General features: G+C 35.8%; 1 protein-coding gene across 1 annotated transcript in view; it reads left to right on the top strand.

Moving 5' to 3' along the window:
- The first annotated feature begins 2003 nt into the window (after positions 1-2003).
- Positions 2004-24158, top strand: part of LOC145673535 (uncharacterized) — a 34585-nt gene continuing 12430 nt past the window's right edge. Inside the window, exons 1-4 of the mRNA XM_081743333.1 lie at positions 2004-2165; positions 11601-11949; positions 17612-17891; positions 21973-22133. Of these exons, the coding sequence (XP_081599459.1) occupies positions 11614-11949; positions 17612-17891; positions 21973-22133 (777 nt within the window). The 5' untranslated portion in view covers positions 2004-2165; positions 11601-11613. The remainder of the gene's footprint in view (positions 2166-11600; positions 11950-17611; positions 17892-21972; positions 22134-24158) is intronic.

Raw genomic sequence — 24158 nt, 5'->3', positions numbered from 1 at the left:
TAATTTAGTTTCCGGGGGTGGGGTATAATCAGCAACGAAACATATACAATGTATATATCAATCGATTCAGCTTGACAAAACAAATCGATCGATACCAAATTTAACTACTTCCGGTTAACCACTTCAGGTTTACTGAGCCTAATTTAGTTTCCGGGGGTGGGATATAATCAGCAACGAAACATATTGGGCCATATGCAGAGTCGTTTTGAAGTCTGATTAACACCATACTACGAGGTTGACTAACGGATGGTTATCAAAATTGTATTCAGAGTCTCTGATTAGGACGTAGTATGGACGAAGTTAATGACATGTGGCTAATTAATCTAGATCAGAGTCTAATCTTTACCCACGATTTAGCGTGCGACAAAACATTTCGTATTTCGTAATTCATGTATTTTCATTTTTACAGACTACGCATGCGCTCATCTACTTTTCCGTAGTTGCCACATTTATTTTACTCACCGATGCATTGGGGCTCAATAGGTTAATCATACTCAAATCATCATTTTAGTTGTACTAAAAGTAGACTCTGAATACCAAAAAATGCACTTTCCTTAGTAAAGAGTTAGTATACTTACTAACTGGTCTGAGACTAAACTTCGATTAACGAATTCTCTCTGAATACTGCCCATACAATCTATATATCAATCGATTCAGCTTGACAAAACAAATCGATCGATACAAATTTTAACTACTTCCGGTTAACCAGTTCCCGTTTACTAAGACTAATTTAGTTTCGCGTGTCTGGTTATTGAAATGTCAAAATTCAAAGAATTATTTCAATAAAGTGGATACTTTCAAATATCTACCATAACAGCACAAAATGTGCTAGGCATGTGCCATTTACGTGTCTCAGCTACTTTTTAGGTACGCGACACTTGATACATATGGTATTCATGTGTTAAGTATGTACTTCAGATAGCTAAAGTTTTAGGTGCTTGTTACACCTAATTGATATTTGCGACTATGTACCACAAATGTAGCTTTTGCGTTGCACTCATCAAAGTCCGCTAAAAACGTTACGGATTGGGCAAATCAAACAAATAATCGAAAAATATGGACACACAATGCTTAATGCAGAGTTGATTTGACGCGTTATAAGTGCCATACTAAATATTTCGACAAACATGGGCCTTGTGCAGAGTCGATTTGACGCATTATTATTGCCATACTAAAGAATTTGACTACGGCTAGTTTTAGACGGAAGCATTTATCGTAGAAAAAATCGTTTCATCGATATCCTACCGTGTAAAGTGGCAAATGCTATAGCATTTCACATGTCATGGCATATACTATGGCATTTCTTCTCGATAGAACCTGCTGTATTTCGAAGCATTTCCCGGTCCGATTACAGCGCCGTGGTGTGTTAAAAGGAAGTGAAAGATTTTGTACCAAATATCAATCCTCTTGTTTCGTGTGGGAAATGGAATTGTATTAAAGAAAATGAGTTTGAGTAGGGATGCTATTATTATGCAGATTGAAAAATAAGAAAAGCATCCTTGTTTGTACAAAGAACTTTTCGAAGGCTTCAGTATCCATAGGCAGGAAGTTCTGGAATGCAAAAGAACTCTTAGGCTTCAGTTCTTTCTCTACCATAGAAAGAACTAAAATATTATCATTCCTCCGCAAGAAACAATTCTTTGCCCATATACTTCTTTGTGGTTTTTGCTTATTAATATAACCGGCGGAAACTGTTGTTTCAACCAGTATAGCTTTAGGTACTTCACGCTTTAGTTTCAGAGTCTTAATTCACCTCTTCTTCAGTGATTTGTTTGATACGTCACGACACGCTTATAGAAATGCTACCGTGTAAAAGCACCGTATACTTTCGATACCATAGAATATTATACGAGATTTTTGGCAGCATATCTGCTACAAGAAATGCTACGATAAACTTCCGTCTAAAACTGGTCTAACGTATGTTCCCTGTATTAGTCAGGACTTTAGAATGACACTAATCATACGTCAAAAAGAGACTGCATAAGGCCTACAGTGTTTTCTTTTGTGTGTATGTTTGAAACACTGGTATAGTACTAGAAAATTTTGATAATCCGTTTGAAACACTGTTCAAATGTGGCGTCTGTTTTGGGCCGATTTTTATCCATAAGGCGGGAGATTGTGTTTACGACGAGAAAAGTAAAAGTTTCCCATTGAAGAGTACTTCGGTAAGTGTATAAAGTTGGATTGAGTATGTATTACATAAAATTGTTCGAAGTTTATAGATATTTATTATTATCGCTTGTTGTTCATTATTGTTGGAATTTTAGAAGGGAAACCTCATTGTACGTTCAAGAGGGTAAACGCGCAATTTGAATAAGTGGTAACAATCATGCCATGTCCATTGATCAGGGAGAGTAGTTTAACAGCAGACAGAATGGCATTTAAAATTTCCCCCAAGTCGTTTCATGGTTGCATAACGATTACTTTGTTTTTGTCCAAATTATGATAAAGTTGGAAAACAACGTATTCTAACCCCCTACGCTCGCTCAGGTATATTTTATGAACTAAGTGACACTGGAGATTTTAAATGTGTAAGATTGGGGAGAAAGTAAAAAATGTCCCAGCAGAAATTTGTAACTTCAAATGAAAGTTTAGATTTGTTATTTCAAATGGAAGAAGAGTTTATATTTAATGTTGTGGCAACCGTAGAAAATTATTATTTTAAACCAACATCAAAGAAAGGTCAGGCAAAGGAACTTACAGTGCCGGCACACTTTATGGACCCATTAACTAACTGGCCTATGGAACCCTGTGGTTCAATGCCGCGTTCAGAAAAACTCTCCACTGACTTCTGTCCTCAGGATTTGAAAAAAACCCACCTGCGCCCGTATGTTTTTTTTTCGGGTTTAATTGGATTTTTCGAAATATTTTAATGTCTTTGAGGTAAAAGTGTTAAAATGTGATTTATATTTCAAGATTGTCATTGTCGCAGGTTTAAACAGTTTTCTGTTCACTACTGTTTTGAAAAAATGGTCGCCATTTTGAAAATTACATTGGATGGGCGAGAAAATCTATGCAGCAAATTTAGAATGTCTCTTACCCGGGAAGGTTCTAGAACACAGGTCCCCTCATATAGGTTAATGGCTAAGTTGGCTCTTTTCTGTACCAAAGTAAAATATTTAATTCACATAGTATTGCCGAGCGAGCGTTAGCGAGTGAAGGCTGGTTAGAGCCCCGCAGGGCATGTTCTTTCTGTCTTTATTAGAGCTAATTGGGAAGGGGGACCTGTGTACTAGAACCTTGCCCTCTTCCCCTCATAATTTCAACTTAAAACTTCGAAAATTGCACCCTGCAGCGCAGGCCGGTAGCCAGACCAAAAAGTAGGGGGGAATCCAACCATATTATAGTTCATTTGCAAACCTACCGTAAAATTTTAGTGGGGACAGCGCGGCCCAGCTAGACCCCCTAGATATGGGCCTGCTGCAGCGTGGGTACCCGCTAGTTGAATATTGGCCGCCATTTTGAAATTTTACGTTGGATCGCAGCTAAAATGAATATACAGGCCATTTAGAATGTCTCGTGCTTCTACTCTGATAATTTTCATTTAAAAAACCGAAAATTGTGTTTTGTAGCGTGGATACCCGCTATTTAAAAAAAATACCATTTTGAAATTTTACGTTGCTATGCCGCAAAAATCTATATATGAAATTTAGTATGTCTCGTGCTTGTACCCTAATAATTTAAACTTAAAAGATCGAAAGTTGTAACCTGTAATGTGTATGTGGTACAGGCAGACAAACGAACAAATGTAGATCCAGTCATCCCAGGAGCCTTAGTAACGTTCGCCAAATATGAATACCAAATATATTAATTTAAAACAAAGATATAATTCATATATTATAAAATAAATGTTTCAAAATGTTTTATATGGCAAATATTTTTCAGCGTAAAATAAATGATTTTATTATTGAAGTTACTTGCGATACTTTGCGTGTTCAGTTACGGGAATTTCCCATGCACTTCTTTCACGACGGGTTTTTTCCGAAAATGCAGCTTTCTTTACTGTACATCGACACTTCCACTAGTACGGAAGTTTAAATTCATCACTTGAAAAAGTATGAATTCATCACTATGGTTTTCCATACTCTTCGAACTCCGAGCATTAAGTATCTTAAATCTGATTTTACACTATTGCTGGTGTTGATTCTCCAGAATGCTTATTTGAAGAGCAGCAACTAATGACAGAACTAATCTACTGTTGTTGGAAAACCAAATTTTACTGAAAAATACTTCTGTTACCATCAAGTGTATGAAATAATATTAATAGTTTTACTAATGTATTTACATATTTACTGGTGATACAGGCACCTAGGGCCTTAAACTCGTAAAATGTATAAGAGATAACGTTCCCTGGCGTCGCCGAGCACACTATTCACGGAAAATATTTTCTAAAATATAAAATTGCATATTTTACTTCAAATAGACTATAAACACGATCCATATATTAATTTGTTCTATAGTTATCTCAAGCTAAGGTAAGCTTTTTTATACGTTCAGTGCATTCAGAACTTTATATAGGTCTAATGTTGAATGTTGTTGTATACTTTAACATGAAAGCATCTAATTCGCATAAGGGAAGTCCAAAATCTGATAAAAATCACTTTCAGTGGGATCACCTTAGTTGTACCAATAATATACTAACAAAAAGCCAGGTGGGTCCAACTCGACAAAACGGTGGGTTTTTTCGGGCTGGGCCCACTTTGGTAAATCCTGTCTATCCTTATGCCAAGTGGATCTGGTTTCTACTTTGTATTCCTATTTCTGTGAGATCCATCTTAATATTGTCCTCCCATCTGCGTGTAGGTTTTTCTAATGGTTGTTTTCCGATTAGTCTTCCAGTTAAAACTTTGCAAGCGTTTCTACTTTCTTCGATCCTAGCTACACGACGTGCCCACCTGAGCCTCCTAGATTTGGTGACCCTAACAATGTTTGGCAAACCGTATAAATAATGTAATTCCTCGTTATTAAGTTTCCGCCATTTCCCATTTCCGTTCTCTTGGGTCCTAATATTTGTCTTAGGATCTTGTTCTCAGATACTTTCAGTCTATGGATCCATAGATTTTAAAAGTTTAGACAAAAAGTGTTAATGTTACCTAATCTGGCTAAGGTTCTGGCTAATGGTTTTTCTTGATCGGAGAAACATAAAATTTTTAAATTTTCTGGTGCTGGTCATGTTTACGCACAGGAATTCTGCAAAATTTACGTGCAAAATTCAGCACAGGATGGAAAAGCACATTTATAAAAGAAAGAAAAAAAAAAAAAAAAAAAGAAACGTATACACCGGGAGAATTAAATAGTAAGTAGTACAGCTATAATTAATGTTTACAATGTAAGGTTACTATTGTAAAGTCATAACAAGTGCTTTACGGTGGTTAAAATAAGGGATTCCGTTAAGCTCTGCAGCAATAGCTGGAAATTTATCGGGAGGAATTTACCGTGAGTATGGTTTTATACGAGAGTTGATCCAGAAATAAGGTTCCCATCAATTTTACAAATATATAACATTGTTTATTCTCATAGCAATGTACATCATTGGAAACTAGACATTTTGCTCTATTTTTCGGCATAATCGTCATCTTTTTTACGCATTTTTGTAGACGGTGCTCCGATTTATGCATCCCAGTGTCATAGAACTCCTCCGCAAGCACTTTGAGGAAGCGTTGGCCGCTCAAGTCTTCCTTTAACTTCCTGAACATCGATAATTATTATGCGCGAGGTCCGGACTGTACGATGGGTGGGGCACCTCCGAAACTGACGGTTTTCCACTCCGTTCTTCATCGTGGACGACTAAACTCCCTGCACCACTTTCGGACGTGTTGAATGAACATACACTTGTCGCCATATAGCTCTGTCAACTGACGATCAATATCCACAGGTGGAGTCCCTTTGACGTGCAGAAAGCGAATTACGAAACGAATCTCGCACTTGGCGTTAGCAACGATGGTCACTTCCATCTCGGACAGCTGTGAGCCAAAACGGCCGGGCGGAATCGAGAGTCGTAGAATAGCCGCGCACAGCGGTGTCGCCGGTTTTCGTCTCGCACCTTCCCGTGCGGCTGGAGCTCTTTGGGAACGTTATTTCTGAGTAACAGTGATAGTGAAAAAAAATCTATTTAGTTTTGGTTAACGTTACGGCGGAAGATTTCCTTAATGTAGGAGTAGCGAATATCTGCGCGGCCTGTGATATAACAGCGTTTACTTTTGAGCAGTGGAATACGAACAATGAGGAAAATTGCTGAAATTGTTTGAAACACATGGATTAATGGATGTAATGAAATATCGAAAATGTAGGACAGACAAAGATACGGAGAAGTAAAGCAAGTTAAGTTTATAAACGCAATGCAAGAATGAATGGTCTGAAATGTTACTGGGGAAAAGTGGAAAAAAAAATTGAACATTCTTCGAGCGTACTTGTTTATCATTGTAAAAGTAAATTATTGTCCACGATTTCCTACTGCACATTGCACAAGTATATAAATTAGAATTCTAAGATAAGTATTATGTGAAGGCAGTGTACAAAATTATATAAGTTCTGCGAAGCTGTGCCACACGGAAGGAATGTGTTTTTATACCATATGGAATGTTTCTACACTATCCTTGTTTGTGTATACCCACCGTCGTTGACGCACCTAATCCCTACAAACGCACTACCACACAGCCCCCTCCTCCACTTCTGCCCTCAGGTGGTTAGATAGTATTCATTCTTTGTATAGGCACATAGAACACGTTGGTTTTTTATTATTATTATTATTATTATTATTATTATTATTATTATTATTATTATTATTATTATTATTATTATTATTATTATTATGCTCAGCCTTCCTTAAGTCAATATGCAGCCAGTAATGCAAAACGTAACGAATCACCTTGTATTGTAACCTAGCTTAGTGGAGGTAAAGTGTGTTCTCCTAGGTGATTTCTAATTTTTTTTATCAGTTTTTTTTTTTTTTTCCTGTTCATTAGCTGGCGAAACTCAACACAATAAATGCCGAAGTGAGTAAGTGCTTGAAGATGACCTGTACCAGATATTTTCCACCGACGGAATATTTCCGCACATTGTACGAAAGCTGTATTTTATGTGTAAAAGTGTAGTGTTGTTAATATGGAACCATTAGAATTGCTATAGAAACTAGTTTACAATGTGTTGTTATAACTTTTCCGTACACGTATACTCACCATCACTGAACCACCTGCTCCCTTCGCACGCAGCTCTGCGCAAACCTACTAGATTTCTTCTGAATTTACTATGTTAGATGGTTTTCGTGCTTTTTAGAGGCCATTTTATAGATGTTCGTTTTGTCTTTTGCTCTTTAATTTTTCAGCAATTAGAGGTGTGCCTAAACTTAAGCTGCATGCGTTATTTTTCTAATTACTTATTGTTCTCTTAATACAGCTTACTCACAAATAGTTCTCTCTCATTTCCTTAGTTGTAATTGTATTTCTCAAATATTTGTGTTCGTCACGAAGTATGCATCCATTTTGTATTACTTTGCAACAAATGCTTCAATTTATCTACTTCCGGATCGAAAAGTAGTTAGGATATATTTTCTATGATAGTGTTGGGTGTCGTCAGTTTCTGTCGTTGTTAATTTCAGCGCGTGCTTAAGTAGCTTCTGATTACGTAAATTTTATGTACTGTGAGTGGGTTTGTACGTTGGACCTCCTGCTGCTTCGGTTTGCTTAAGTTAATGGAGTACTGTGTGTTTACACAATTTCATATTATGACTTCATTTTGTAGTGTTGTGCTATTACTTTAATTGAATTTTCTACTAACTTGTACAAGAGGGAGAAAAAGTTGTTAAGCTTTTTAGAACATCACGGTTCATTTACATTGGAAATTGATTGTCGTAGATTTGAGGGCAAGTGTGAAGTTGTCCAAGGAAAGAGACCGAAGTAATTGTCTGGTTATTGAGGTAAAGTGTCTTTGGTGTGTATACCTTTCGTGAAACATTTACCTGTGCAGCAAACTTCATTTTATTTTTCGTTGTGGTCGAAGTTTTATTAAAAACGAACTTCATTGTTCGTCCTGGGCAGTTGTCGATTGGAGTAGGTATTGCAGGGTGGTGTTTGTAGAGTGGTTGAAGAATTCAGGAGCTATTTGCGATCCTGAAGTTGTTGTGGAGGTTAACAAGGCGAATTTTCAGTAAGTGATACAAATTGACTTTAGCAGGAGTGAGTATAACTACAGCGTATGCACATATCGCATATAGACTGCAGTACATAAGCATTGAATTGATTTTAAAATACAAGCCAACTTGTGCTAGGTTATCATTCAAGAGCACAAATGCTATCTAACCGAGTCAGAGTAGGAGCGCAGCACGGGGTTCCGTAGGGAGCAGCCCATCAGCTATATGAGTATAAGCATTTTTAAACGAGGATAGTGCAAAAACGCAATATGGCATAAAACAGGTGCCTTGTGTGGGGGCACAGCTTTGGAACTCTTCTATAAACACTTTGTACACTTCATCATGTTGTTCTTACCAGGTATTATGATTTGAAGAATACACTTTCCATTTTGTATTTCTTCCTTATTAATACATGTAAGCGATAAGATCGTGATATGTTTTGTTTTCTTGTACAGCGGTGGACACTTCTAAATGGTACACCTTAGCCGTAAATCTCCATATGGCTGTACCATTTAGAAGTGTCGCCCGCTGTACAATCCGAATTTTCAGTCTTCTAGAGTAAATACCATGACTGTTTTACTAGTTGTTAAAAATTAAAATCTTCAAATAGTGAAGATTTTTATGGGTTTTCTAATAATTTGTTTAGAAAAATAATTGATCCTTTGGCTTACTTATTCAATTGGATACTTTTTGGTGGTATCTATTTGACTGCCTTAAAATGACAGTTACAGTACCTATACATAAGAAAAACAATAAAAGTGATCCTAATAACTACTGTCCTGTATCATTAGTTCGAATTATTTCAAAAGTTTTTGAACAGTGTATTAAAAGTAAATTATCAATGTACTTTGAACAAAATAAAATATTCCACAGTTCGTAATTTGGATTCAGATCTGGCCTTTCTACGATTAAGACCGTAGAAAACGTAGTATCACACATATTAGATAGCTTTCAAAATAATTTAAATACGTGTTCAACATTGATAGATCTAAGTAAAGCATTCGTTACAGTGTCATATCATACATTTTTTGAAAAATTATACTATTATAGTTTTCGGGGAACTGAGTTATCACTAATTAAGTCCTATCTTAGTAATAAACATCAGTCTGTCCGTATTATTAACAAAAGATTGAAATTTTTGGATGTAACAGCAGGGGTACCTCAAGGAAGTGTGTTAGAACCTTTACTATATAAATGATTTCCCAAGTTTTATACCTTATAAATCTATATTATATGCTGGCGACACAACTCTTCTAAGTACAGATAAGAGTTCAGTGAGTGTTAAAACTAAAAGCAATGAAATGCTGGAAATATCGTCTATATGGTTAAAGCACAACAAACTTTATATAAATGAATCAGGTAGATATGCACCATTCCGTATAACTATTTGGAATCCATCGAGATCCGAAATTAAACTAGAGTAAACATATTAAAAATTTATATGGGAAATTATATGGGAGTGCTATTTTTCCTACGTAAACTGAAAACAAGAGTTAGAGAAACAATACTTCTTGCAGCATGCTATGCCTTTTTTCATTCTTATCTACAGTATAGTATAATATTGTGGGGTAACCCATCTGATGACCAGACTGTCTTTAAATGGCAAAAGAAAGCTAAAAGAGCAAGACAATATTTTAAGGATTTACAAATTATGACAGTTCCCTATCTATATATTTATAGTTCCTTATGTATGTTAAAGAAAATGAGGACAGTTAAGGTTACCGTAACAATATTCATTCTTACATAAGGCTGAGTATAACACAAAGAAGTTATGAGTATACAGGTATGAAACTATACAATACATTGCTAGTGCATATACGAGGGACGTGTAATAATGATTTCAAAAAACATTGTAAATCTTTTCTTCTAAATAATTCTATTTAAAGTATCGACCAATTTGAAGAAAAGTGTAAATTGTAACTTTTTTTTTTCTTTCTTTGTATATACTTGTTCATATGCTGACACTGTCTTTTGCAATAAATGTTGTTTAATGACAATAAATGTATTATGTTTTATTCTGTTGTGAAATCAACATATATCCTCCATGAATTTTACAAATTTATACCCCTATAAAATGAAATGGCATCCGAAATTTTGCCCCATTTTACCAAATTTGGTTAAGATACAATTCTCCTCTTTATTAGTTTCTGCTTTATGTTTCTGTAGTTTCCTCTTTTACTGCAGCATACACCTTCTAGAGTAGTTAATAAGATAATTCGTTTGAAACACTGTCATGTTATGTTCTATTGGCTGTTTACCTAATATTACATCAATACGTGATCTCACATAGTCCAGAATTTAACTCTCCCTACATTGATGACCCCTTTTCCTTACTCTCATGCTGACATTGTCCAATTTTGTTCATTTATACGTAAATTTTGTATTTTGGAACCGCCATCTCCAGCAGTTGAAATGACCAACACAAACCACCCCTGGAATAAACTGTATAATGTATGCTCGATTTCATCTTTCTAGGTATCGAAAATAAAGTCTTGTTTTTCTTAGTTGTGGAGTTTTGATGTTTTTTATTTGTTATAAATAGTATATTATTGATAATTTTGTTTTAAATATGGTGATGTGTTTGTTCGATCGAATAGTCTTAATGCGCAATGATACTATCTACACCATTGAGTTGTAACTGGAGCGGGCTGTGTAAAGTTCATCCCTCCTTTATTTCCCTACGTCACTTGTATTTCGCAAATATTAGCTAATTTCCTGCATTCTTTATTCTTCGTTGGCTAAGAATGTATCCGCATTGTATCACTACGCAAAAGTAGTACTTCCAGCTGTTCAATGTTGCATATTCAAAAATAAAGAAAACAAGATTTCAGTGTAATTAAAACTTCTTTCCTTGCTTTATCACTTTAAACATTTCAATCTGTTTGTGCTTCACGGAAGCGATATGAGAAAGCCGTGCAGGAATAGCATGCCAAAGAAAATGCGTCCAAAAAGCGTCAGCGTAAACTTATCATTGATCAAATTACTAAAGAGGAAGAAAACAGAGCAAAGTTACCAAAAGAAGCTGATCTGGAAACAGAAGCTATCAACATAGAAATTGCAACCAAGAGAAAATGAAAACTTGTCACAACTGAGTGTTAATTACACTGTGTTATAGACATGCTAGGATCTGTTTATTTTCATCAAAATACATCATGTAACTTTCTGTTATGATTTTTTTTATTATATAAAGAATATACAAAAAGTACACAGAAAGGCAGGTGGTGATTGTTGTAGTTTTCCTTTCTGTGTATATGTACAATAATCAAAATTGAGTTTTTAAAGTATGTCGTATTCCCTATTACGTTTTCAAGTTTGTTTTTTAATCAAGTTTTTATTAGTCTGATGATGATGACAGCAGACGCTTGAAATATATTGATAGAAAGTGATTGCTTGTATTTAGATAAGAGTATAGGTAAAAATAATCCTTTGTCGTTTTTATTCTTTTTGTGAAATAACCTTTTATGTTTTGCAGATCATAGTAGGCTATGGCAGTGACTATTTCCAACACGGAGCATGAATGCCACATGCTGCACACACTACGCACGTTCCTTCAAAGAGAAAGTTACGTGGACGTCGTACTGGTGTGTGATGGCCGAAATCTGAGTGCACACAGGCTTCTGCTTGGTGCAGTCAGTCCTTTCCTCAAATCAATTCTTGACGCTGATCGAAATGAAGTGGCCACCGTTATTCTTCCTGGAGTGTCGTACAGGGTGATGTCGCTGGTGCTCGACTTCTTGTACGGAGGGTTCATGAAACTGGACAGCCAAGAACTGGATGAATTCTACGCCATTGTCAAAATGTTACACATTAACATTCCTCAGGTATGTACAGTCATTTTCTAAATTGATAATTACAGGGTCACCCACTCATTAGCCTACTGTACTTACTGATTGATACTAGAGAGTGGGCCTACATATGGTTGACATTAAGGACTCGCCTTGTACCAATGTCCTGTCTCCTTTCCTCACAGAGTTCAATTTTTATTATATATCGGCTGTCGCTATGTAGGTAAAATAAAATTCACTTTAGTAGACGTAATTGACATTCATAACTCCATACCAGTTGAGTTAGGTACTTCATGCACACAACACGAGCTTAGAGAAGATAACACCTCGCATTTAGTGATTTACGAGATTCACCAAATAGTTGGAATGGTGCTTGAATAGTAATCTGTTTCAGTTCGAAGACAGCATATATAAAAAGAAGAAGAACTTGCCATTCGAAACTCACCATCTCCCGTCCCCGTATTAGCCAACATAATAATGAGTCACTTTGAATCTAAAATTCTCAAGAAAGATGAATACAAATGCATCAGATACTTCCGGTACGTTGATGATGGTTTGGTTATTTACAAAGAAGACACTAAAGATTTAATTTTTGAATTTTAACAACGTTCACATTATCATCAAATTGACACTCGAAAAAGAATCCAATGACAAACTTAATTTTCTTGACATCCATGTCCAACGGGCAGGATTACTTGTTTGCAAGGACAGGACACACACACACACACCTCACCAAAGCTAACATCTGAAAAAATTTTTGGTTTTAAGGGCACCGTTGACAAAGCTATAAGAGATTACAAAAGAAGTTGTTCATTCCAAGAAAGAAAAATGGGAAAAACCAGCTTGGGAATATTACAGAAATCCGATCAACAAAATTAAAATGAATAACAGATGAGTGTCGTTATCTTTTTTGGCAGGTACATCCCAAAGAAGAAGGAAAAAGGTAATAATTCTGATATTAAGTTCTTCTCTAAATCGGGAAGAAATTTCAAAAATTATCTTTCAACTGACGGAAATCACTAGAGCTATTTTGATCCAGAATTTACTCTGTTTATTGCACTTGTAATGAATGACATAGGAATGACAAAAACAAAAAGGGTTAAAGAACAGGAAAAAAAAAACGCAAGAAGGAAAGTACACCCAACATCAGGACTGCTTGCGTACTTACAAGAAACGAGGTAAAAAATTAACCGATTAGATGTTCTACATTTTTGCTTGAACAACAAAGAAAGGAAGGGGGCGCGGTGGCTCAGAGGTAGAGCGTTCACCTCCGGTGCTTGGGGTCCCTGGTTCGATCCCAGCTCGCCGTGTGAACTTTGTGGTGGACAAACACCGTGCTCGTGGGTTTTCTCGGGGTTCTTCTGTTTCCTCCCACTTTCCTTATACCACCATTTCACTCATTTCTCATTATCACCGTCTCCTTTAGCCTAACCGGCATAACCGTGGGGCGTTAAACTTAAAGATTTCATTTCATTTTCAACAAAGAAAGGATTGTGTTCGAATCTGTTTTCATCAGAATTAAAAATCCAAAGTAAATTTATGTACAGGGAAAATAGATCACCCATGGGATGGCATAATATTAAGCCAAATTAACTCAGAAAGGACTTAACACATTTTTATTCTTTTCACAAGAAAAGTCTATAATTTTGTATGTATGAGAATTTCATACTCTTAGTAAAGAATCTGGCAACATTAATCCTCTAAATCTATCCAAATTCATGGGCTCTTAATGTCGAGTGCTAGAAAGAGAAATTAATAAATCAGCGAACTATTAAGGGAACAAGCATAATCTAGAAATAAAAGTGCACCAAACAACCCTCACCATTAAAAAAAAAAAAAAAAAAAAAAAAAAAACACGTGAGTTATTATAAAGTAATTTGAGAAATAGTTGTTAATTCATTGACAGTGATTGGATAATATATTTCTATACCTCATGGTTACTATTATTATAAACTAGTGCTTGTGAAAATATTGGGTCAATTTTGCTTGTATACGACAGTGAATTTTACTAGGATGAAAATATAGGAATACCCATCGTGGATTCAAAGCCGTTGTTGTTAATGGCTACAATGATAGCCAAAATATCAAGAAAGAAGTTTTAAAAAAGTCTGAAGAAAGAAGATAGTACAGTGTGCAAGGTAAGTTCTTAATATTGCATCCGTTACTACAGTAGTTTCAGTGTAAATAACACAAACACAGAAATTGCGAAAATATGTAACTTCATTTGAAAAGCCTGTAGTTGTTTATATACTCTGTTCTTTTATAAAGGCCGATTGGACATCATGTTACTGTAACAAGTTATATAATTAGGTGTCACTTAATATTCTTCAATAAGTAAAGGAACATGGAGTAATTTCGTTATATACAAAAAAGAGCGTTAAGTTAGATCATTTACGGAGCATTAGCGAGTACATGGAACTTTGAGTGCCACCCGAATTACTGTAGACACAAGATCATAGTAGTAAATAGTATTAACCAATGAGAAAAATAGCTATCTAGATATCATGTATGCGTACGTGCATTCTTTAGTCACAGATACTTAACACTTAATACTCGGGTGAGTCCTCTTCTCTTCCGATAAATTCCTCCACAAATTCTTGTCCGCGTGACTTTTTGGATTTACTTTCCGAGAGGTATCATTTTCTCGTGCCCGCACTGCTGCTCTGATTGCTCTCCTTTCAGTGGGTAATGAATATACATTTTTTCCCCACAAATAAGGCTTTTGGCGAAATCCTTCTTGCCTGGAGGTAGAACTCGCGGGTTCTGGAAGTTGGTCACCGAGGTTTGTTCAGTGGGACAAAGGAGAAAATTTTTGTGATATATTAGTTGCCAATATTGCACTGTATCTCAGAGAAAAAATAATGTACTGGCGTAGACAATTTTTCTTTTTCTTTATTAGCGTTGGCCAATAACTATTAATCCTTTGGTTCTTCCTTCCGTATAGTTTTCATGGAACTCCTACGACTGTATTCACTCACACAGTCACTATTCTTGTACTCCATCAATGGATATTAATTAAACAGATCCGGAGTGGTTGCAAAGGAGTAGAGTCCACTGATTGTCCACAGCTGCATTGCAACTTTAATCAGAAACTAAATGCAAATGAGTTTGACTCGGCTATGGCTATCTATCAACTAACTGTTCTCTTCATGTATTACTTCTGCCGGTGGTTATAGGCTCGCACTACCTTGATTGATTTTGGGGATGTCACCCTTTCTTCTTCATATTAAGCCACCCGCGTTTGAGACTGCGTCATAGTGACAAAATTTGTAAGTAATTTAAAAACTAAGTAATGTCATTCCACTCACCCTATTTACACGTAAGTTTATTCACACTCTTTACTGTGTTTTTATACCCCAGAAAATTGTTGCAATTACATTAAAACCGTAATATTTATACTTTGGTCATTTGTTGTTAAGCACTGTTAAAAGTCCGAAGAAGACACTTTGTGTTCCTAGTGTTTATCGACTCTGGTGGCAGACTTCAGAAGTACACTCAGACAGGCGGATCTATTTGCTTCTTTCTTTACCTTATGAAAATTTGAATGAATTGTTATTAAACGTTTATATAGAACAAACAATAATCGTAAATACAACAAGGTATATAAGTATTCTACTTAATTTTATAAGTTTTTGGGGCCATCATCCCTCCTACGCGCTAGATTCAATTAAAAAAAGAAAAATCCGTCTTTGGTGCTGAGTTGCCTGCTACTTCCCGTCAGCCCCCTTCCCCCTGTCGCTGTTCTTCAGTTTCCAAGAGGGTTCTTTAAACGCGTTAAAAGAATGCTAAAAAAAAAATGTCGATGTGGTGTCGCGTATAACACGTTACTTAATAGGTAGCGGAATTTTCAAGAACATTTTAATATTAATTTGAATTTTTAATAATGTACTCTGAATGTGGCACTCCTGACATAGAACCAACAGTTTTTTAGGCTTGTCGACTAAGGACGCTTTCCAGTAACGGTTCTCCTTTTAGGTGTGAAAATTTAGGTCAAACAAAAAATTTCACACCTATTAAAAAAAATAAATAAATAAAAAGAAAAAAAGCATGTCGTTATATACTCACCAACAATAGAACCGGTTTCCAAGTAGCTGTTGTCGCTAGTCAGTGTTTCTAAGTCCACCTTGTTTTGCCTGTAATTTATTTCATATAGAGTATACACTATAGACCTATTTCTTTTGGATTTGGTTCGTAAAATTAAACTAAAGAAAATAGAAAAACACTGTAGAGGGCTCTCTCATGCTCTCAGCTTGATAGCCTTAATAGAGTGGTCACCCGAAGTCACCACATTGAATGCATTCGCAATTGTCCAGCGCATAAGAGATGGGTGGAGGAAATATTGACACCTGTAATCCTCTCATATAATCCGCTTAAATCATTGAGAAAAACTATAATTGTAGTTGATAAAAACTTTAACACAAGGTTAGCCAAGATATATTTTCTAGACAACTAATTTAGATACGTTTCTTTTACAGAAATCAACATCTTATAACTACGTGAGTATACACTATAGACCTACTTCTTTTGGGTTCTATTTAAGTTAGCAACAATGTTAGCTGTAGAGGTTACTGACCTCTGGCTTCTATTACTGCTGCACTTTTTGATGCGAAAATTGAAATTTTACACAAAGAAAGATACACAAATGGACTATAATATTAATAATGCTCTCAATATATATATATATATGTATTTGCATATCAGAATGATCCTAATGCAATATCCAATTATTAACTAATTTCGCATTTAAGTTAGATTATTCGTAATGTCACTTTAATATGCAAATTACATTGATGAGGCTGGCCCTTTACACAGAAATTGCGTTACTTCAACAATTTAGCACTTAGTTTGGGGCTTTCATTAATTCATTGTTCAGGCGTGGGAGACCCACGTTTAATTCCCGGTAGGAGCTCATGTGGTTCGGATTTCATGTTAATCAGTCGATCCACGTCTCATATAGCCTCGCTGCTCAAAGGGACGATAAATTCAAAATCAACTCATCTTATTTGATGATACATCACGAGAAGACGGTTAACTTTCCAGTGCGTAAAGATTGTAATAATTCCTTCCTGTTTACGGCGCATATTCCTAGAAGAGTAACTAAAGGAAATTGAATTCTTTAGATGAATCAGTGGCTGGACGACATCTTTTTTTTGTTATGGTGAATATTCAAACCTGTCATAGGCGCGGCACTTGGATACATTCCTCTTGAGAACTCACGTGATTCGGATCCCATGTTAAGCTGTAAGTCCACGCCTCATATAGCCTCGATAATGAATGGGACGCTAAACACCAAATCAACCGCTATGCAGTGGAATATTTTCCTTGGAAGATAGGTTAGCGCCAAGATTGTTCCTACTTCAGCGTTCGTAATAATTCAGATAATGTATGTGCATAATATCTGTCTTCCACTAGGTTATCTTTATCTGAAAATGTTTCACGTCAAGCAATTTAGTTGAAGTTTATGATGTACTATAGCCTGATTTTCTTTGTTTTTCCTTTATTTTTTTATTTTTATCTCTTGCTTAATTGTTTTTGTCGAAAGTGGCTGAATGATCTGTATCGAAACTTAAAGTAAAGAGTGAATGTTTCGTGTGTAAATATATTTGGCAATTACATTTTCAATAAATGAGTGAACAAATAGTAAAGAATTGGTGAATGACGTGTTTCACACGTGCTGACTACCATCTGTTTATTGCAGATCTCTCAGCAGTCAGCTTCTGCCTTTAGGTCTCAACAAGCAGCTGCACGCCAAGCAAGGAAACCAAGGGCGGCCTCTCCACCACGACAGAAGATTGTTGAAAGCGAGAGGACTTCTGCAGGGCCATCGAGTCAGACTACATCACAGGAGGACGAAATGTGTGTAATGTCAGAACCTCCTTCAGATGGTCAAAGTGCTGATCCTCTGCATGACCCCTTGGATGTTCCTGACTTTTACTTTGTTCCACCAAATAATTCCGAAGATAACCAGACGCCAACAAGTAAGTGTGCTCCTTCGGCTTGACTTCTGTTCCTTTTATCGTTATATATATATATATCGTCGTCTGAAGTTCAATACCGCGTAATTGCCTTTTCATCAATTTTACAGGAAAGAAAGAAAGAAAAAAAAAGCCTCAATGTATGCGGTATTACTTTGATGGAATAACGGAGCTATTTGTCGTGATATAAGTGTACTACTTAACTAGATTGTGCGCCACCCTGTATTGATTTTAACCTTTTTAAGATATGGTTTTTTTTAGGTGTTTTGTTGATTTTCAGTCAAGAAGGTACAGCATCATCCCTAATTATCGTAGGATTATGGTCCATACGTCGTTTTGTTCAGAATAGAGTAGGCTGTCAGATAGTACCACTCACATGACCCTATCATGTACCTGAAGAGATTTTTTTTTGAAGGGAAATGGGATTTTTTTTTTTTTTTTTTTTTTTACAAAAAACCTCCAAAGTTTGTGCCTACCTGAGGCCCCCTCTTCCGATCTGCGCACAAACCTGAAAAAATCTTGAAAAATACTACGTAGTGTACTAATTACTTGTGACAAATTAGAATTTCTTGTCTACAATAGTAAGGGCGGGAAAATTTTTTAGCTATGCTCGGAGAGCATCAAAAAACGCCCAAAATTTCCCTAAAATGCACCCTACAAAATTTAACAATTTCCTGACACGTTTCTAGTTATCGTAGGATCACGATTCATACGCCATTCTCTTCAGAATAGAGTAGCCTTTCAGATAGTACCACTCACGTGTCCCTAAGGAGGGAAAAGTTGAGGAAAATAGTTTTGTGAAAAAATCCCTTTTTCCCCATTTTGAGACCCTTTGGCGCGGCCCTGGATAAACATACAGATCTGGAAATCACTTGCAAAAATAGTACTCATGCTACTAATTACTTGCGACAAGTACCAATCTCCTATCTTCAATACTAGGGGCGGGAAAAATATTTTCCCATGTGGGAAAAGCTTTCAAAGCGCTCCAAATTACAGTAGTAACAAAAAGGATATTATGTAAAAAAAAAAAAAAAAAAAAAAAAAAATCCCTGACACGTCCCTAATTACCGTAGAATGATGATTCATACGTCGTTTTGTTCAGAATCGAGTAGGCTTTCAGATAGTGCCACTCAGATGTCCCTATCATGTATCCCAGCGGAGCAATAATCGCGAAAATGGGATTTTTGGTCAAGAAATATCCCTTTTTTACCCTTTAGCCCCTCTGAACTCCTCTTTTGTGTTGAAGAAATCCGAAAAATTCAGATAAAAAGTAAATGATCCGCTGATTGTTTGTATAAACCTTCAGAAATATAGGGTTAAAGAGAAGCTCACCAAAATTGTTGAAGTTAGACCTCACTAAAAATAGGGAATTTGTAAAGTGATGACGTCATACCCCCCTATGTTCTGACGCTCGGAAGCGTACAGATTCTCCAAGGCTTTCTTCAATGCCTCCTGTCTTGTAAAATTTATAGTAATAATAATAATAAAAACGGAATTACATAGCTTTCTTAGTTCTCTTTTAATCGAATTTTGAAGGCACTGTCATTTAGTAGTAAAAACTGCGATATATCTTAAAAGGGTTAATGGTATCAAAATCTCAAATTCGCCAAAATTGGAGGTATGCGGTGTTGAAGCTGAGACGATGATGTGTGCATCGTGGACCATTTATCTTGAAGCACTCTTGTTACTTTTAAGCTAATTAATAAAAATCAATGAAATATTGTACGACGATGGAAATATCAACAGCGGGACATGGTTTGACAGATTCAGAAATACTGTTAAATGACAATGTTGCCAACCCAGTATCGGCTGATCCAGTGCTCTCTTAAGTAGAGGGGTGAAGATCTGGGAATAAAGATATTTCCCATATTTATATGTACACTGAATTAGCTGAAATATCCGTTCTTCGTACGGGAAAATAGGTTTGTGAAATGTGAATCATCTTTCCCGCCTAAGAATAAACATTTCAATAAAAGTAAATTAATAAAATCCCATAACATAATCTATTTTTGTCATAATTTTTTTAAACCCTCTTCCCCTCCGCTCTTTAATCAAAGCGACATGACATTAAAAAGAACCTTACTATGTTCCAAAATCCGTTCAAAAGAGTCAACCGTTTTCCGTGATGTGATCACAAACAACATACAACGTCAGTTTGTGTGGCGAAAGAGATTGTAGAAATCCCTCCGTTTCCCTTTAAAAACAGCCATTAACATCCAGAGTTTGGAGGCCACTACAACAGTAACAATGGAAGTGAGACGGACACGAAAGTACCTTAGCGTCAAATACTCTTTACATGCAAACACTTATTAGTTTCTAACATTAAATCATAAATGGAGTATTGAAAGTTTTCGGTTAACATGTAGATTTGAAATGCAACAGTGCCATTTACAAAATGCAACATTATGTTTAATTGGCAACCCTGATAATCGTGTGATATAACAGAGTATGTTAAGCAGTGTTCCTCTGTCGATATTTGTATCGTTCAAAATTTCATTGATTTTTATTAATTAGTTTAAAAGTTACAAACGCGTTCCACGATAAATGATCTAACCAGTGTATACAGTGTGTGGCCAAAGGTCTGAAATGGGTTGAATATTTTACAAACTACATATAGGTTGGATCTGAAGTCAAATTACATCAGTATGGAGTGGAGAACGAAGCGTTACGGTCGTTGTCCGATATCTTGGGTTCAACTTCGTTTTTCTAAGTGGTAACATTCTTAAGCGACATATCAAATAACACGCCCTTTCAGTGAGAAACCGAATGGTGTGTTTTTATTTATTTATTTATTTATTTATTTGTTTTTATAATAACTATGACAGTGGTACACATACGAAGAATGTTATGGTAGAGTTTGCAGTATGCGAGGTTTCCGAAAGGAAAGATTATTTGCCAGGTAAACCTTGTGACATCAGAACATTACGCTTGCTAGAACTTCAAATAGAATTCAAAATGACCTAAGTAGTTCTGTAGCTGAGCAAATGTTTAACGAAATAAGGCATGGAATTTTCAGTTCTCCCTTTATCGGAATATTACTTCACAAAACATAACAGGCTTAGCAACTTTGAACACTGTTACAAGTAGGAAAATAATTTCTATGATTCTTAGATATTATTGGAAATCGATCAGCCGCATTATTGGCCGAGCATATATAAAAATAAACTCTTAACTTCTCACGATTATGTCATGTGGGCCAAACAAGACGGATGGTTATTAAATAATTCATGGAATGATAATGTGGGAGAAAACGGGAGAACTCCGAGAAAACCCATGAAAATAATTTTTCCCATCTTAAACACATGGTAATAATACTTTGTGTTTGACAATGCCGAAAGATGTATTACTATTCATGACCTGTTCCCCGATCGGAAACAGCATCACATGCTACTGTTGTGTAATTTCCAAACGTGTCTTCAGAAATAATGATGACCATTTTATGCATGCGAATTGAAGAATACAAGGAGAATGCACTCCTCACCCCTGTTAACAAAAATACCTTCCGCTTATTTTCAGGTGTTCGATTTCACTATTGAAATATTTTGCTTAATTCAGTCATAGGAATAGAGATGATATTATCTTTGTACCATTGCCAAGCGGATGTTTTCAGATTCAGTTCCCGAAATAATTATTATTCCTTCACCTCAAAATATAATTCGTTAGACAGCTTATATAATTAATAATATGTAGCCATCTATGGGAATATATGAATAATTTAAGGGGTTTTAGGTAATAATGCTATCTGGACCGCTTTCTATTCATAGTCAAACATTACACTCGCTTATGGCTAAGCGGTTAGTGTACGCGTCTTTGGCATGGGAGATCCGAGTTCGATTCCCGGCGGAAGCTCATGTGATTTCCATCGCACGTGAAGCTGTAGGTTCACGTCTCATATAGCCTTGCTATTGAACGGGACGCTAAATTCAAAAATCAAATAATTTCCCCTTTTCTTTTCTTTCTTGATGTAGACAATGTAGCGTGTTAGTCACGTTCTTTTGACAATGCCTTACTTCATTTTCATATCTAAAACTCAGTTTATTTCAAACCATTGCAAGTTTCTGAAATTGTTATTTTCACATCGCAGGTGACAAGGGCTACACTCCACAGGCTAAGCGACGAAAAACCTCAGCAAATGGTAGTGTGAACCAATCACCAGTTGATGCGAGAAGTGCAAAGGATAGCCAGAGCAGTGAACATTCACCACGCAGACGAAGAGGTCGACCAAGAAAGCAGGAAGAACCACAGGTAATATAATTTAGAAATAGGTACAAGGGATTACAACACGCGAAGAATAATTTTTTTCCACACAATTGACTTGTTACAACACACTTAATATACTTGGTAATTTAAAATAGCAGTAGTAATTAATAATGGAGCGTAACAGTTTAGACTCACTGAAGACATCACCGTTTGCCAAACACCATACGAACAAAATATGAGGAAGAAACCATTTTTAAAGAGATTGACTGATGATATGTGAAAACGGTTTTGATCGTTAACATGTGTTTGAGCTTCAGTTAAGCGCCGCACTTCGTGCATTGGTAGTATTCCCAACTGTGGAAAGTAAAATTACTGGCATCCCTTCAAAATTCCCTATGATATAGGTCAAAGTGTGAAATATCTCTGTTTGGACCCATCCATGGGAAGAAAATGTACTATCGTAGGCAAAAGTACATTAGCACCTGTACTCTGCGTATCCTTAGTAGTACATTACTAATGAGCTTAATAGATACATTGTGCTAGAAATCAAAAAACTAAAGTCGGTATTGATCATTTATTGTATTTACCACAAACTGCCACTTCTTCAAAATTATCGAAAGAGATGAACTAAAGTATATTAATCCTTACGTGATAATTTTGGGTTGGAAAATGAAATTTACTCCTTAACCTTATACTTCAGCTATAGGAAATTGCTTTAAGAAATCCTAAGGAAGGAACTTGGAAGTTTGAGGAAAGTTACCATATTCATAACTAGGGACATGGAACTAAACAATATGCAACGAACATTGTACTAACGAGATGCTTAAGAGTTATTTGCCAGCAATCGATGAACAATTTAAATCACATCGCTATATTTATGGCGCACAATTGTGACAAATTATACACTTTTGTCTCTATTGTCGAAATCAATGTTTCCCAATAAAATTTAGTTGTTATGTTACAAATTTCTTATGTTAAATAAATGAAGAAAACTGGCATAGATAATATATATATATATATAATATCGCTTAATGTATACTACAACGGAAATTTGTATTTGTAACGGCACTATTGAATAATTTTTATGTTTGGTGTTTTATTCAGTATTACAGTTAAAATGCCGGTCATAAAAGAGCTGGTGCGAAGTTTGTACCGATCACCGGCCTTAACCAAAATAACAGCAACATTTCCGGTCAGGCCGATGAAATACTAGCCAATTAGCACGCTATGCATTGGACTATTGCATACTCTGAGGTGAGAAATAAGTATTCGTGTGGAATCGGTATTCGGAAGAATGTATACATTGTACTTCTTTTGCATGTACTGTTCGTAAGGCAAAAAATAAATAAATAAATAAATAAAATAAAATAAAATAAAATAAAATAAAAAAATACTAAGCTTCAGCAGTATCAATGGCAAATACTTTTAACTCTAACCAATATTCTGTGTGTCTCAATACATCCAGAATAGCTGGTATAACCGTCTAATCAATCAATAGTTAACAATCATCCTCCATAAGAATCCAGTACAAAAATCCATTTGTAAATTGTCTCTTTCTTTATTTCATATCATTTTATCAGTTGACATCTTACAACACCATTATACTCATAGACTTCCGACAAACACAGGAAAACCTTTCATAACTTCCTAGGAACGTCCGTGTTGTTCGCGGTGTATTTACAATGAGCTTAAATTGAATTTGGGTCTTTCCATGTGTAATCAACGAAGTTCAAAACCTCATGGTGTCAAATTTCGATGAAACTTGGTGTACATGTATGAGAGATGATCATGCACCAAATTTTAGCCCTGTACCCCCTATAGTTTCAGAGTACTGGGTGTTGAAAAATGGACAAATTTGATGATTTTTATAGAACCTTGCGAGCTTCAATTGATCATATCTCATGTAATAATTGAGTCAGAGAGAAAAATAATATATCATTTTAAAGAGGAAAGAGTAGACTACAAGATAAGCCAGGAACATTTATTTGAAAATCAGATATTTTCCGGGAGATCCCGGGGAAACTTTGGATACCTCAGAAAGTGCCCATTTGATTTCCTCGAAATTGGATA

Source organism: Thermobia domestica, chromosome 16 (genome assembly GCF_964235325.1).
Source record: "Thermobia domestica chromosome 16, izTheDome1.hap1.1, whole genome shotgun sequence".
Classification (NCBI taxonomy): Eukaryota; Metazoa; Arthropoda; class Insecta; order Zygentoma; family Lepismatidae; genus Thermobia; species Thermobia domestica.
Note: the sequence above shows the minus strand (reverse complement) of the source record. Positions and strands in the feature narration are given on the sequence as shown.